This window comes from Lepisma saccharinum, chromosome 5 (genome assembly GCF_977018435.1).
Source record: "Lepisma saccharinum chromosome 5, izLepSacc3.1, whole genome shotgun sequence".
Taxonomy (NCBI): Eukaryota; Metazoa; Arthropoda; class Insecta; order Zygentoma; family Lepismatidae; genus Lepisma; species Lepisma saccharinum.
The window spans coordinates 33,354,998-33,372,818 of NC_139233.1; the positions used below are offsets into that span (position 1 = coordinate 33,354,998).

At 37.8% G+C, this 17,821-nt stretch overlaps 1 protein-coding gene across 1 annotated transcript; it reads right to left on the reverse strand.

The window, feature by feature from the left end:
* Positions 1-6,733: 6,733 nt before the first annotated feature.
* LOC145988298 (uncharacterized) lies at positions 6,734-13,779 on the reverse strand. Its single transcript, XM_083123165.1, has 4 exons — positions 13,700-13,779; positions 11,174-11,232; positions 9,624-9,868; positions 6,734-6,818 (listed from the first exon to the last, which is right to left on the reverse strand). Exons 1-3 carry the CDS (start codon positions 13,712-13,714, stop codon positions 9,634-9,636), a joined length of 309 nt encoding a protein of 102 aa, XP_082979291.1. The 5' UTR covers positions 13,715-13,779; the 3' UTR covers positions 6,734-6,818; positions 9,624-9,633.
* Positions 13,780-17,821: the final 4,042 nt, after the last annotated feature.

The window sequence follows — 17,821 nt, forward strand, 5'->3', positions numbered from 1 at the left end:
GAATAGATTCTGCAGATATACCTATGACGCTCCAGGAGAACTGAGAACTCCAACCGGTATTATCCCTTACTTTGGAGGAAGCCCCCCCACAGGTCACTCTCGCAGCGCCTGAAAGCGCAGGTGGGAGGAAATTTGCCGGGGGAGATCAACTACCCCAAATAAAATATGACGTCAGAAACCCCATCTAAGTATAAGTAATTTTCGTATGACGCTCCAGGAGAACTGAGAACCCCAACCAGTATTTTTCCTTTGTTTTGGAGGAAGCCCCCCCACAGGTCACTCTGAATAAAATTTAAATTACCATAAATCCTTTACCACTTGTGGTATTTAATTCACTCTCAATGAATTACAAACACTCTGTACACAGTTCAACTATTAATCATAGAAAAATACAAGATTCTTGTTTCTTTAACAAAGAATGCTCTAACCAGATAATGAAAACGTCGCCTGTCAGTTGATGTACATCATGACGTTGCACACGATTTTTGTGTAATTTATCTTGCAACACACGCCTCACACGAATGCATGCATATTTGTACACTGTTAATTTTTGGTAGATCTACCTAATTTGCGTCGACATGAGCTCATGCTAAAAGTTTGGAAAACAACAGCTTACCTTCTGTAGCCGGGAAAAGACGCCATGCCGTTGTCCCTCTGTGGACTATTTGGGCACGATATTTTTAACATATCACTTACGCATCTTCCTTCTCCAAATCTTAAAGACGTTCCTCACCCATTACCGGTGTGGAAACAACACTCAGTCCTTGTCTCACAAATGTGTGATCACCAAAATTTTACGGGAAAAGATTATCCCTTCTCTTCACCAACAAGCTTCTTCCGCTCCATTTTTTCCAGCCTCCACCGCTTTTTTTTTCTTCCTCTTCTTCTATCTAACCTGTACCACCGTCTTTTTTGTACAACAGATTTAACTCGGATAATTTGTTAGTTAAAATAGTTGTATATTATCACAATACTTGCAGATGCATATGTCCAAGATATTTTTGTAATAAACGTTTGAACAAACTGTCTATCTTTATTCATGCGATAGCATGGAGAATATTACGCTGTAAATTTTATAGGTTTTCGCCATCACTGCAAATTGTCCTTGCGTGCAGCCGCCGTCACATCAAAATGTCCTTGTGCATAGCGAAAGCAAACTGTTTTTGGCGGTAAATTTTACGACAATGAGATCTTCAACAACAAGAGATTAAAATTTGTTATAAAGGCACTTGCAAAACCATGACTTTGAATTTAACTTCGAAATAACATTCACGTACAATGTGATTAAAGAATTTTACAATTTATAATGACTTACAAATGGTGCCATCTAGCGTTATTTTCTGAACTTCGTATTGTACCGGTTTACGGACGTAAGTAGATTATTTAAATGTTCTCAACATTCATTACATTCTTTTAATATTATGATGCCATATGACAATAACCGTCATATACCCTTATATGTGGCACCATATAATGCTGGACTGCACACAAACAAAAGAATACCAATTCTCTCTCAGTTCATTACCAATAGCCTTCTTTTACGTTATGCTTCATTCAGGGGTAACCACATCGGGGAAGGGGGGGGGAGGATTATGGCGCACATCGCGCCATCGAGAGTTTTGGGTGCTTTTTTTCTTCAAATAATGTAAAATTCAACATTTATATATTTTTCTAAAACATATGTAAAAATTTAACACCTTAAATGCACCGTATTTTATCCATTTGATGAAGAAAGGAAAAATGTTTAAGGGCATTTTCGAATGGGTGGGGGAGGGAGAAATATCAAACTCTTACATATTAGACCTTAATTGACACGTGGGTTCTGGGGGGTGGGTATTCTGAATTAAGCGTTGTGGGGCAGTATCCAACTACAGGTCTTAGATTATGGCGGGTATTTTAGTTAGAGGGGGATTGAGCATTAAATTGAGGGAGGTATCGAATTATTGCGTATTACTATTGTCTAAGACTGTTGCGGAAATTCTGGTGTGGAGACTGAGAATTAATATTTTTAAGGAGGCAATATCCACTTTCAATATCAACAGCAAGTCCAAAATTTGGCATGAAAATTTCGGTGGTAGGATTGAGTACTAAATTTAAAGGGAGAGATAGGATGATCTTGATAAAGTGTTAAATCTTTGATTGCCAAGGGATTTCTGTAGTGGACAGAAAGTTCGAACATTAAATATTGGAGACTGTATTTAGCGATATGGTATCCACACGTTTTCGACCTCGAACTTGCGAAAAGAGATGTCTCGGGATCCTAAGAAAATACTGATATTAAATTAATATTCTTGAAAGCCTGCAAAGAAGTGGATGTAAAAATGTTCTTGCTCGCTTCGCTGGGAATAATGTGTTGCGATGATGTGTGTTTGGCGCTTTACTGAGGGGAATGTGAAGATTAATAATATAGCTGCATTACAAGACATAAGCGACATTTTCGATATTAATTAATAACATCACTTCTTAAAATATAAAGCTTAGTGTTGGTATACTGCTTAATTTAAAGTAGGTGCATCATTTGTAACAAAAAAGCTAAGATAAAAGTTACTTTCGGTAGGGGATTACGATGTGGTTTGAGGTTGCGAATGATATGATTTGGGGGGGGGGGGGGACGCATGACGTGATTTTGGGCCCGTTCCGAAAGTCGGACGAGTTTAATGCGTTAAACGAGTTATGGTAACTGGCTGTCCCATAAGTGCTTCCGTGCGTTTCGTGAGGTTCATTATGCTGTCCCAAAAGTCGCATTCCGTTCGTTTCATGCAAGTACGAGATTCACCAAACACACGAGCCAGGAGGCTGGTTTGTTTGGTGAGAATCGTCTGCTGCTTGCAGACAACGCGTGTGCTTGATGGATTCAAACTGCACTAGTTCGGAAAATTTATTATAAATTTAACAGATAGCGATATGAAGATGCACAAGATGAGTACGCCTTAACTGTTCTTAGAATGTTATTAAAATGAGTAATACTGTCCTCAGAAGAGTTTATTTTAGCCATAAGAACATTCGTTCCGCTGGACGCCATGTGGAAACTTTCTGTAAACAAAACGCTGTACCTGCGCTTTCGCCTAGAGCAAAGAAAGCGTCCCATAAGTCTGTTAAATAACTGGTTTCACCAGATTCACGAGCCCAGTTATTTTCGTTGAATTCGTTCGTTTCGTTAAGACTTTCGGAACGCACCTTTTGTTGGGGGATTCGCCATTGGCCTAGGGGGGGGGGAGATGGGCACCCCTGGCTTCATTCAATTATTATCAGTGGCGGGTTTATAAAATTTGGACTCCTAGGCCTATTCTTTGTTTTGGACCCTGTCAACATTATTATCGTGCTAATTTACTTTTAATAATTGCATTCTCTGTATTACTAGCACTTGTAAACTTTAAAATATAGACACATCTGATTAAAGATTAGTCATTAAACTTCGAAAAAACAACAATAAACAACAAGCGAACTATCACCCAAACTGTAACGCAAGAACCTCCTTCCTTCTACTTTGTCATGAAATACGAGCAAATAAATAAGCAGGCAAATGAACTTAACAAGTTGTTTAATTTTTCTATTGTCTTCCCCCTCCCCGGACGTGCGGCCCCTAGGCTATAGCCTGTGATAGCCAGCCTAGTGGCAAATCTCCCCCTGATTATTCACTCCCCCCAGTTTCGTTTAAAATGAAAAAAATATAATTTAACTTTAATATATAGAATTGGAAAAGGAAATGGATCTTTTGTAAGAACTTGTGAATAAAAATAAAATAATTAAAAAGGTATTTTTCAAAACTTCTTTTTACATTATGCCCATGAGGATGCAAAATCTATTGAAAGATGGTAGCACCGTTGACATTTTATAAAGAAATTATAACATAGTTCAAATGTCAATGTACTTAAATTAATTACGAAACTTTTATTTACAATGTAACATTATAGTTAAAAAGTTATTAAAGTGAAAATAAGAACCTTCACATCAACAAAATCTTCTACAGAAGAAGCAGGAACGTGTAGTTCACTTTTAATGAGATTTTTAGAAGGTTCAACTTCAGAGGCAGATTTTGTTTCATTCATTCTGACTACTTCGTAATGAAATTCTCTTTGTATCTCCTCGCTTAAGATTTGTTTTAAGTTGTTCCCACCTGTTGTTGTTATAATTTTCAATGAGTTGCGGATACCATAGGGTAAAACAGTGCTTGACTGACAAGGAGTAAAGAAATTCAAACTCCTGTAAATTCACTACGTTTGTACGATCAACATTCATATTCACTGCTTTTGGAGTGTACTATTATTGATGTTCACTATAATATTAATTTAACTCAAAACCTTATTATAAACAACATTTTTAGTAAACTAATTTTTAGTTCGTGAATGTCACGAATCAGCTTAGCGACTCCGAAAAGTATGGATTCGACACTAATGTAGGTCATTTTTTAAAGTTTATTTTTCACCCCCTATCACCCACCCCCCCATCATCCCGATAGGTGATGAACTTGGAGTTGAACGGCATTCGGGGTGTCACTATTCATCTTAGCGACCCACAAAACTATGAATTCCACACTAACATCGGTCGTTTTCTATTCTTTTTAAATGTCACCCCTTCCCACCCCCCTAGTGGTGCCAGGGGTGTCTTACCCCCACAGTATTTCTTTCCAGATTATACGTCATACGGTGTACCGAGTTTGGTTGAAATTGCTCCAGACATTCGAGAATTATGCCGGAACAAACAACCATCCATTTTTATATATATAGATAACAGAAAATGTTGAATGATGCCAGGGTGGCATCATTCGGTTTCGGAGTCAGATGATGATTACCAATGAAAAACAATAAAAACATTTTATAGCCTTTCTTGACAGTTCACGTAAAAAATTGTCTGACTACAAACATGAAGTGCCTATCGAGAGTTCATGTCACGGGTCACCAAGGAAACACACACTCGCTTTTATTCCGAGTTAAAAGGTTGTAATATCCTTGAGTATCACGTTTCAGTTGAGCTTTTTTTATTCGGGATTGTTAACCAACTTCACCGTCTTTTACTGCTACAAATATTGCTACAATTAAAAGTGTTTAAAATAAAACAAGTTTCACTTCATTGTACAAAATGCGTCATCATAACCTCCTACTGATGACGTCACACTTCTCACTCCTTGGGCCAAATAAATGGACCAGCCTGCATATAGGCTACCTGACTAACGACGTTCACCATAAAATAATCAAGCTGTAATATTCCGATGATTTCCATATCGGAGAGTCTTCGGTGGGATGATATAAATATAGACACAAATGCTAATGAAGGCATTTTTTACCAGGGGTGGGGTGTGGGGGGCAATAACTTGTTTTCTTCGTGATGAGGAAAGACGGTTAGAGGTGAATTTAACTATTGAAACGAAATCCAATTCTATGCACTAGTGTTGGAATATGCAGATAGGGAACATTGTCAGAAACTGAACAGGCAAAACCGAGTACACAAATGTGCATTTCTTGCTGTAAGATGTGCAGTTTAGGGTTGCATATAAAATGAATTTAGTGACGGTAGCTACTTACTGTATATAGTGTGAAATATGTTTCAATATATTACAATATAAACACAAAATGTAATACAAATAATACACCCTATAATGTAATTTGATGAAGATAATCACACGATGAATTTCCTGATCTGTGGTCCATGACTTCGTAACTTAAAGTTGCCGTCCAGCCGTTTGAGGGCGCTAGTGGCTACAGTATCGTCTTTTCCACAGGCTATGGTAAACATTCCTAAATAAAATTGTTCTTGTTCCGGTGTTTAATATCTGCATATTGTAATACTATCATTCGGTCCTTAACGTGGCTTGACATCCAAGGGATACATTAATTTTACCGCTAACACGTCATTGCACACTAAACGTGAAGCGTAACCATGTCAGAGGCACGGTCCGATTTTCACCTTCTGTCTTAAAGGGTTCAAATAAGGAAAAGAGATACAAACTGTATGTAGTACGTGAGTTGCAATTACGTACACGAGGAATAAACTTCTTAGTAAGGTTAATATCCGGATTTTCTGTATTACAGCCAACACAAGAAAGCTCATTGTAGCGTATTGGAGCACTCGTGCTTACTGCAGGAGGAGTAAAGTTAACTTCTTCATGACTAGGGCTAGGGATTTCATGACTTAGCATATTTTTTTGGATAAGGGTGATGTGTTCCCTAAACATATAAAAATTCATATTATGAAGAAACTAATTAAATTAAGGTGCTTTTTAAGGGCATATTTTGGCATATTTGGCCATTTCTACGTGATAGAGCATATTTTAATTGGTCATATTCAACATACTTTTTGCATTTTCAAGAAATATACAGTCTTTTTCGAAATGGATTCGTTCTTACTCCCATTTATACTCGAGTGCTCTTTTTTTTGGACTGTAGCAAAATCTTTTAGATTTATATTTGAAAATTTACAGAAAGTATTCATTGTACATTGCAACTCAGGACACATAAAGTGAACTAAAATTCAGTATTTAGATATTGATGTTTGAAACAGTCCAGTTATAAGGGCATGCTTTTCAAATTAAACTGCATATTTTGTAAAATTTTAGGTCATAAAAATCCTCGTCCTAGTGATGACGTAGGTGAACATCACACCTCACACGGTTCCTCAGAATTCCTAGTTTCCACAGAAGTGAGAGAGAATCCCATCTGGTCTGGGGAAATTTGAAGTTATAGCCTACATTTCTGAAATACCGCGAGATCAAAAATCACTTCTATGTATAAAAACAATATTTATTTACAATCTTTGTACATGATATAGAAGAACAGAAAAGCAACATCTTACAAACGCAAGTGAGAAGAGGATCAATACACCTGAAAAGAGAAGGAAATAAAATATTTAGATACAAAAGTCAACGTAACAATGAAAGAAAAAGGAGGAGTATTGTCTTCGTTATTGATTTTCATAAAGAAAGGTTAAATTTACAGTTCCTTTCCAGAACCACACACAATAATCAGAAGAATATACTTGGAAGACATCATAGACTATAAGCAGAGGCGTCTCGTGAACGCATGCGGTGCATGCTGCGCATGCGTCAATTGTGGGAAAAAGGACAGCTTGCTCTGCGACGACATTCATGAGCATTTCTACATTCTAATTTCCTCATATAGGAGAAGTATTTATTTTACACGAGAGCTCTGACCTAAGCTTATGTTACATTTCTTGGATCTGAAGTGACGCATGCATCAATTGTGGGAAAATAATAATTATTTTCTTTCACTTCAGATCCAAGAAATGTAACATAAGCTTAGTTCAGAGCTCTCGTGTAAAATAAACACTTGTCCTATATGAGGAAATTAGAATGTAGAAATGCCCATGAATGTCGTCGCAGAGAAAGCTGTCCTTTTTTCTCACAATTGACGCATGCGTTCACGAGACGTCTCTGACTATAAGGTATATTTCTTTAGAAGAAAATTGAATTATAAAATATTTAAACAAATATTCATGACAATATTAGGAGCGAATTTACAATATAGAGAAAGTCTCCAATTTTGTTAATTTTCGGTATACTAACTAATTTTGAGTTCCTAATCACGAATCTGTTGAAAGAAAATTTGAAAACAGCCGATTGAATTTTTTATATATATAGGTGTATATGCGTAGTTTTACGAACAAAAATGTAATATCCTGTCATTGTGTCCAACCACGTCGTTGTTTTACAAGAAAATTATTTATGATGTTCAATTCTAGTACGATCCCTATTTATTCGATGAATGTAGGGGTGAAATGAGTGCTAATGGAACCTAACCTAACAGGCCTAACCTAACCTCGTGTGAATGGTTCGTGGGGCTACCCGTGGATGGTTTTTGGGGCTAACGTCAATGGTTTGTGGGGCTAACGTCAATGGTCTGTGGGGCTACCCGTGGATGTTTTTTGGTGCTAACGAACAATTTTTCATCAAAATGTACAATTTCCAGACGTGACCCCCGGTTTTTTACAACAGATTAGTGATTAGGAGGCCAAAATTAGTTAGTATACCGAAAATTAACGAAATTGGAGACTTTCTCTATATTGTACATTCTAGCCCAATATTATCCACACGTTAAAGTTAATGTAAATAATCCCAACATATTCTTGACATCTGTGTAGCTTCGATTGTATTATGAATACAATACTTCTACTTCTCTTGACTTTGTATGGTTCTACTTATGTTAACAAATTATGGCCTACCCTACGTTACAACGCCTTCACATACGTTAAGAGGATTGTGTGAAGGAATCCTTACTTAAGTGGAACTCTATCTAAATAACAGAAAGAACATAGTGCCTTATACTTTTGTAGAACTATACTTATCTGAACAGTAAATAAACATGGTACCTCATATTCTACTTACATGAAAAACATCATTATCAAAGTGCACAATACTATTGGAGAACTGAACTTATCTAAAGAACAGAATTAATATAGTGTATAATATTATTGAAGAATTGAACTTATCTGGGCAACAGAATTATCATAGTGTCTAATAGCCTATTAGAGTACTGCAATTTTCTGATGAACAGAATTAAGCCTCATGGTTTTATATAGCTGTATTTCTTTGAAGTTAAGGTTAACATAGTGCTAATACTATTGGAGAGTTAACAGAATTACAAGTAACATAGTGCCTCATGCTTTTACATAGCCGTACTTATCTGAAGAACAGAATTCACATAAGGCCTAATGTTATTGGAGAATTGTACTTAAATTATGTAAAGAATAAAATTAATATAGTGTCTTATACATTCTTATTCTTACATTCTTGTTGGGAAACCTGATGGTAAGAGACCTGTAGGAAGGCCAAGACGAAGATGGAGGAATAACGTTGAGATAGACCTAAAGAAAATCGGTAGGGATGGAAAAGAGTAATAGATCTTGGTCAGGATATGGACAGATGGAAGGCCTGTGTTGTTGCAGCCATGAACCTTCGGGTTTAAGAAGACTAGAGAGTTAGTTAGTCTTATACATTGAGATAGCTCCACTATCCGAGCATAATGCATCTAATGTTGCAGGTGTTGAATCCAGACACTTTCCTACTGGGGGGGTATCAAATTTCATGGGCGGATATCATATGAAACACATTATAATACCAATAAAAATACTAATATTTTCTAATTAGCCCTTGGCTATGATATGCAATTAAATTAAGCTCTATACGTGTTCATTGTTGAGTTTCAATGAAATTGAATCTTATTTCATAGCTATTACTACTTAGCAGTTATAAAAAAAGATGATATTTAAATCCATTCATTATTTCTAATTTTAATTTTAAAGAAGATTGAAACAGTGCGTAATATTACGAAAAATCCATAAAAATTTTCGGGTGGGGGCTAGGGGTTTCGGGTTCTATCCACGGTGGAGGCACGCTGCACAGTGGTTCGGATCTCGCTTTAAACTGTAGGTCCAGTCTTAATTAACCTCCATGAGCATAATGTGGAGTTAAATTTTGAAAAAACTTTTCTTTGGTATCTAGTGTTTCGTATTTATGCAACCTACAATTATAATAACGAATCAACAAATAAGTTACAGTTTGGAGATCTCCTTATCTGGGAAGGAATTTTATTCCCTTACAAAGCTAAAAGAACTAATGCTTCAGATATTGGACTTTGTTAACCAGAGTAGTGGATTCACATACTTCTCACCTTAGTGGACCTAATCGTCGCCACCGCCGCCATCTTCCTGTCCGTGTTTGGAATAGTCTTCCTCCTCCCATCCATGATGCTCCTTCTTTTCGTGCTTTTCTTCCTTCTTCTCGTGCTTTTCTTCCTTCTTGTGGTGCTTCGTCTCATGCTCGTGGACCGTCTCGTGGTGGTGCTTGTGGATATATTTGTGGTGGTGGTGATGATGCTTGTGGATGTAGTACGGAACGTGGATGGTGATCTTCTTCCTGCAAAGTCATGATACGATCTTCGTTAAACAAGGAGATAGAAATGGCCCTTGCGATGATATAATTACACTGCAAGGTATTGGCAAGAATTCGAACTTCCGTGGCGTGATCGGAAGTCCACCACTTTACGCGGTCGGCTAAAGAGCAGGCGAAATATTTCCAATTGTGCTATGTTTCCGTAAATATACTTTTCTACCCCACCCTCTCTCTCTTTCTTCCTCTTCTCTGTTTCTGTGTTTTATCTTTCTTTCCCTGTTTCTGTATTTTTCTCCCTTATTTGGCATTCTTTCTTTCTCTCTCTTTCTGCTTCTGTATCTCTCTACCTATTTTTCTTCATCTCTTTCTTTCTGTTTCTCTCTCTCTTCTTCTTTCTTTTGTTTTCTTTGTCATTTCCACAATCTCTTTCTATAGTGCGTTTTCTCTCTCTCTCTCTCTCTCTCTCTCTCTCTCTCTCTCTCTCTCTCTCTCTCTCACACACACACACACACACACAAGAGCGCACACTATGCATCCTCTTTCATTCTCCTGTTTCTTTCTTTCTTTCCCTTTGTTTCTTTATCTCCTATTTATATTTCTATCTTTCTTTCTGTTTATTCTGCCTCTGAATGTATCTACCTACCTTTTTTCTTTCTTTCTATTTCTCTATCATTTCTTCTTCTTTCTTCACAAGTTTATATGCTTCTCTCTCTTTTTCCTTGTCTCTTTCCCTGCAGCCCTCCCTCTCTCTCCGTCTCTCTCACACACACATTCACTTTCTCCTTATCCCCCCTTTCTCTGTATGTGTGATCCTTTCTATACGATAAAATATTCTGAATTATTTTCAATGTTGTCTGACCTCCGACAATTTCACCGACTCCCAGAGTTCACCCTCGACCTCCCCTCACAAATTTGATGCATTTCAAACAAGTAAAGAAAATGCTTGTCGTTCATAGATCCACTCTTGGCTCCGACCATTTAATGAAAATATATATATTTTTGAAACGATGTTATTAGGAAATGACAGCACCAGAGGGCAGGATGTTGAATGTCTCAATCCAATCAACCAGTCCCATCCCACAGAACACAAGAACATGATATAAATAAATGACCTTATAGCCCAAATATTATTTTTTGTATTTAAGTGAATACTAAATGCTCCCACACCTCTCTGACCGCCAACTATTTGCTTCTGCTGGCATGAGCATAAAGATATCCTGGTACACATTCACATCATAAGGACAGATCACTTCTGGGCCACATTTAAGAACTTAAGTTAACTGTAACTGAAAATTAAGGAATAAAAGTTGGAAGAGAAATGATACTTACTTTTTGGACTCCACTTCCAGAAAGAGCATGGCTACAGACACCAGTCCAATGCACAAGAGCTGAGAAATATGGAGAATATTGCATTAGAATATTTTCAGGACGTTCAACTCTATCTGTCTTCCCTTCTTAAAGCGTCTTGGCGATTTATGGCTAACACACTAGTTTCCACATGAAATTAGCAATTTTTATTTTCATCTCTTGCCATGTAAATATGCATTTTAGTTGCTAAGCCCCGCGACAGGTTAAGTTTGCAGCAGGTTTTATGTATTAATACACGCGAGAACAGAGCTCAGCATCTCCCGTGCCAGTCTTGCCTCAACCGCCGAGCTGTTCACGTCATAGACAGTGAGCAAATCAGCCATATTGCAGCGGAACTACATTCTGCATGTATGTTTGGGTCTATATATGCTAAAAGTTGCTGCAAACTTAACCGGTCGCGGGGCTTAGCGTCCCATTGATACGATTGCTTAAGGCGAACTATATAAAAATAGAACTGATTAAAACGTCACACACTTGGATTATATTCAAACGCATAATCACAATATACGTTCGAGGCATTATATTTTACGTTTCCATAATAATTGCAACGATGAGGATGAAGGATGAAATTGGTCGCAGAAGTACCAGAAAGAAACACACACGACTGGCTGGGGACACGAAACCAGTTCGTTACTTCAACATGATGGCAACACTTATTAAACTCGAATATTTGCATTTTAATGGTGTTTTTCTTTTCTTTAAATTCATTTCTTCCAGTCCATATTACCTATCCCCATACCCCAGCAACTGCGATTGTGGAAAGTGAAATCATTTGGTTATTACATAGTAATGTTTTTATTGTGTGCTTACGTTAAAATAAACTTACACATCTTTAACCTTATTGGGTGTGGTATGCTATGTGAACAGGAGTGTACCATGTATAATACTACATATATATGTACGAGGGAGAGATAGAATGAGAGAGAAGAGGAAGAGAAATATCAACATTGGAATGTATGAAAACTCTGCGCCATCTGAACGTTGAAAAATCTACGAGAAATGTAAAATAAAATACAGGGTGGCCATAAAGTTTGGTACCAGTACAGGAAATCTACGCGACCAGCTGATTAACATGTTTCCCCGAAGATGGATTGGGAGAAGAGGCCCTTTTGAATGGGCACAACAGTCACCTGACCTCAATCACATGGAGTTTGCCATATGGTGAATTTTGACATTTCAGGTGTATGCAGTGAAAATCCGACATCTGGATAACCTCTGAAAAAGGATAAACCCTGCAACGGATACTCTGTATTCTCACAATGTGAAGAGAATTCGAGGAAACGTGTTGAAACGTTGGAAGAGGTTTGTTGAGACTAATGATGGGGACGAATTTTTCGTTAAGGAAACGTGCCGCCCAACATATATCCTATTGGTTCAGTTTTTTTATGGTCACCTCGTACAGAGAATAATAAACAAATATAGTACAAAGTTAGAAATCATATTAAAATATATAATAAGGGAAGCAATGAAGAAGGAATAAATATTTAAAATATTAAAGATGTAAAGCCAGGGCCTCCCCGATGGTGTAGTGGTAACGACGTCGCAGTGTAATACAAGAGTTCCGCGTTCGATACCCGAGGATGGACATAGTGCTTCATATCTAGTCCCGATTAGGCTTTCGGTTCAAAAGTGGCCTTAAAACTCAACTAAACTCAAAACTCAAGAAGTAAACAAAATATGAAAGTCTAAACAAAGAAAATTGGGTGGAATGGGAAATCTCTGTATAAAAATGTATGTGTGTATGTTTGTTCAGCAATAACTCTCGAACGCCTGGAGCAATTTGAACCAAACTTGGTACACGTATAAATTGCAATCTGGAAAGAAATACTGTGGTGGTAAGACACACCTGGCACCCCTAGGGGTGGGGTGGGAAGGGGTGACATGTAAAAATAATCGAGAACCACCGACATTAAATTCCGCACAAACAGACATCCGTGACTCTGTGCAATCCGCACAACGATAGTGTTTCTCGGGTTGTCTAACATTCAGGCAGTGTTGCGAATGGGATCCATAGTTTTCGTGACACTCCCAATGCGGTTCAACCTCAAGTTCATCGGCATGGGGGGTGAGGGGGGGAAATAAAATGCCATAAACAAATGACCTACATTAGTGTCGAATGCACAGTTTTCGGAGTCGCTAAGCTAATTGGTGGCATTCACCATCACATTTAAAATTAGTTACATTTTACACAATAGTTAGAATTTATTATTTTCCTGTCTAATCCAAGATTGGGATAAATAAATACCCGGGCAACGCCGGGTAATCAGGTAGTGGTTATAAAAATATGAAATTAAATAGAATTATTAATAATGAAATTACAAAAAGAGGAAGAGATCATAAGAGAAGAAGACATAGAATGCAAGAAGAGATAAATAAACTGTGAAAGAAGAAGCAAGCAAATAATGACAACTTTCTTCACAGAGAACTGAGCGATTGAACTATGCAAGAAAGACATGACGCATCATGGAGTATGTAAGAGTTATTTACCGTTGTTCGCCTCATGTCTACACGTGGGGAGAGGTCCTTTGGTTGTGTGAGGAGGAACTACTGACGGTTCTCGATCCGTTCCTTGGTTTATATTGAATTGCACCTTCCATTTTTTTCCCCAAGGATAAACTTCGCACATTCTCTGTAATGCCCATTGAAATACCAGGAAACCAAGAAGAGAGATTGTTCGGTGCGATATGAAGAGAACAGCGCGATCGCCTGTTACAACCACATTTTCTGTTAGATTACTTACATTTTTAATTGTTGCCCGCGTTCAATTGTGAAAGTTCCATTGTTCATGCACGAGGAACAGAGAATAACTTGTAATGGGTATCGTAGAGCTTGAGGGGTGGGTTATTGCACGCTTTGAGCCAGTCACTGATCACTGAGTGAGGGTTTGGTGTAAGAGGAAGATGGTCTGGCATGGATGACTGGTACTGTAGGATAATTTAGTAGCTCTCCATTAATTTTGTTACCGACGCTTAAGTGGCTGAGAGGGATCAGTATTCTACTCATATCTCGCTACTGAAGGTTCCGAGTTCGAGTCTCGGACAGGGCTTGTGTGCATGGACGTCCTGAAGGGCCACGCCCTCCCCCCGGAAAATGAAAGTCTCCAAAAAGTATATATTTCACACATATAATTTCATTTCAGCCACAATAATATACAGAGTGAGCATAAAGTATTTCCCTGATTACAAACTTTTATCGCTAAAGAACTCTGCTAGATACAGATATGCGGTTTGTTGGAAATGGTAGCTTAACTCATTATGTTTGTTATCAGTAGACTTCAGTACACTTCGACATGTGTTCCCTTTGTTGCCCTTAGAACGTCTAGGCGATACTCAATTTATCTCCATGTCTTTGCCAACATCTCTTCCGTCACCGTCTCTATAGCATCCCGCATTAGTGTCTGAAGAGTTTGCATATCAGGAACTGGTGAACTAAACACCGTGTCCTTAACGTAACCCCATAAAAAAAGTCAAGAGGGGTTATGTCCGGCGAACGCGGTGGCCATGATATGGGACCGTCTCTACTAATCCATCTGTCAGGAAAGGTGTCATGCAAGAACTGGCGAACAGTTAACACCCAGTGTGGCAGTGCACCATCTTGTTGAAAGACTGCCCATGGTTGAAATTCCTGTAACTGAGGCGCAACGTAAAAAAAATCACAATCAGGGAAAGACTTTATGCTCACCCTGTATGTTAATTATTGCATGAACATGATACCTTCAAATTGATGCAATGTTTTTTGAGAACACCATTATGAGGAAAATGTGCCTTGTTTGTCCTCCTCTGGGACAATAATACCTTGCTTGCCCCTCTCCGGAAAAAATCCTGCGGACGTACATGCTAGCGTGTGGGTGTTCACTGAATTTAATCTGTTTCAGCTAATGGCAATGGAGTCGCCAAAGCACTATGTTCTGTGGGTTAAAGGGCGAACGTAATATTTTCAACTCTCCCTGCTTCAGTTGTTGTGGCTGCTGCACGGTCCTTATCATTTATCGATAGGCGAAAATTCGGAGGTAGAATCTTGTTTTCAAGTGAACTAGATCACAGAAAGGCTAATAGGGACTGAAACCTGCAGTTTTAAAATGGGATTTGAACCACTATGTGCCGCCGCCAGATATCGAACCCCTGATTAGAAAGCGACGACGTAACCACTATGTCATTTGGAGGCCCCATCACAAGTGTATGCAGTCATACTGTGAACATGTTTTTGCATTATGGTCACACGTGACCGACCGATATGTCTGTTCTTCTCGGTCTTTCATTCTTTATTCCTGTGTTAATTTCTTTCTCTTTGTAACATTTTCTATTTCTCATTTACTCTGCCCCTCTTCCTTTTTTCATTATTTTACTTTGGATGTTAATTACTCTTTTTCTTTCCACTACTATCTCTCCGTCTCCTCTTCTTTATTTCCCTCTCAATTTCTCTTTTATTCTCTCTCTCTATTATATCCTCTGTACCCGTCTCTCGTTCCTTATTTCCTTCCTGTGCATTTTTCTCCATTTGTATTACTATCTCCCTTGTTACGTCCCCTGCTGATTTCATCCCCTCTGCTCCTGCAGCCTGAGACATGAAGACTCCAATGACCTACACTGAAATCTTTCTTCAGCGTAGGTGGTCAAGTATAAACACTGGATAATTGTTACTGCAGTTTTTTTCCTTCAAATGAGTTGAATACCTCCAGATGGCAGGATCACGAGGATTGGCTTTTCGGTACATAAAGTGGTTTGAATTTGCATGTGGAATAAAGCTAAATGTTTATAGTTAGAGTTTTAATAGTGTCGTGAATCGTAACACTTCTGATTCAAACCCAGACAGTGTAAGTAAAAATTAGATTTAAAATCCATCAAAATACTGGGGGTATTTCATGCACATCAGTCTCGAACCCCTGCCTTTTCGTGTTGTTACAAGCAAGTAATCTGAATAAACACAAGTTCAGTTCTGTAAACTATTCGAAGTGAACTGACATACAGTATTCCTTTAAGTTAACAAATCTTTCCACATCAAGAAAATAAAATTTTAAATTTACCGCCATTATTTAGTTACATAAAGGTTAGTGCATGAAAACGAATTATTCCACGATTGGCGAATCCACGTTTAGATCACATTTGACAGTATATTTTGTAAACAAGCTTTATGAAATCTCTTCAATATTAAACCTTTATAAAAATTGTGAAACATTGTGAAAGGGCGTTAACACACTGTTCCTCTCTCTCTCTCATTCTCTCTGTTCTCTCTTTCTTTCTTTTTCTTCCTGTTTACATTTTTCTCTGTCTATCATTATATATCTCTATTTTACTTTGTCTCCTCTTTATCCTTCGTATGTTAATTTTTTTATTTCTATCACTCTCTGCCTCTCCTTTCCTCTCTCTCTTTCTTTCTTTTCCTTCCTGTGTTAATTTCTTTCTTTCTATTACTATCTATTTCTCTTTTACTCTGTTCCTCTCCCTCTTTTATTTCTTTTCCTCTGGATGTTAATTACTCTTTGTCATTCTATCACTACTCTCCGTCACTTCTTCCCTCTTTTCATTCACATTCTCTTTCTTTCGCAGCTATGTAAATTTATCTTTCTATCATTCTCAGTATCTTTTTCTCCTCTGTTCCCCCTCTCTCTTTCCTTCTGTTCCTTAGAAAAGAGGTTTTCAATAACTAATACACAAAAAAGAAGAATAGCTGTAAGGGAATTAAAAAAATAACCCAAGCCATTGTGCTTTCGGTGATTATAGCAGTGATGACATCAGAAGGAGCTCAGTGATGTGGACATCCTCAAGCTCTTAGGTCCCTGCTAGTGGCGGAGCTATACTTTCTATTATATTTTAATATAAAACAACGCGAGATGGTCGCTAGTACATTTGTAAAAAGCAACTGTGGCTAGGAACGTCGGAAGTAAACAAGACGTACTTCTCTGTGTTAGTACGAAAAATGATATACTAGCAACATACAATTCCATCGAAATAAGTTTGCTTTCTCAAGAAGTGAATAACCTGTTGACTTCAAAACAACAATTATCTCTCCACGCTTTACACTCCGCTTATGCTGTTCCACTGGCCTACTCACAGAGGAAAGTGCATTATTACTGAACACTTCATGCACTTGGACTTTAAAGTGAATAGATTACGTAGCCTTTCTAGAAAATAATTCAACCGTAAACGACACTATCGGCATCTAACAACGGTGACCGAATAGACTCCCTTACAAGAACAGTCAGTTTCATATTGATGCCAACAGATGGCAGCGTACAACATATTAAGAACGTGTATCAATCTTGAGGAATGATGAAGGTCAAAATTTGGTTGGTAGTTTCAGCTTAAGCGATACTTATAAAACAATTACACGACAATGTTAGTCCTGGATATATCTGAAATGGGGAGAGGATATATGGTAAATCTATCATAGTTTCTGGAGTTTTATATTAGTGTCTTTGCAGGTTATCTGGTCAAATATATGTTAATGGTACTGTCTTGAGATTAATACCAGTAACAAACTTCGTGGTTGAATTTTTAGTTTTGTTTTGGACATTTTATGTACGTATTGCACATGACCACAGCAACGTCACCCCAGGCGTTGTTTTTCCACCGACGATGTTGTACTACATCGAAACATATTTAAATGTAA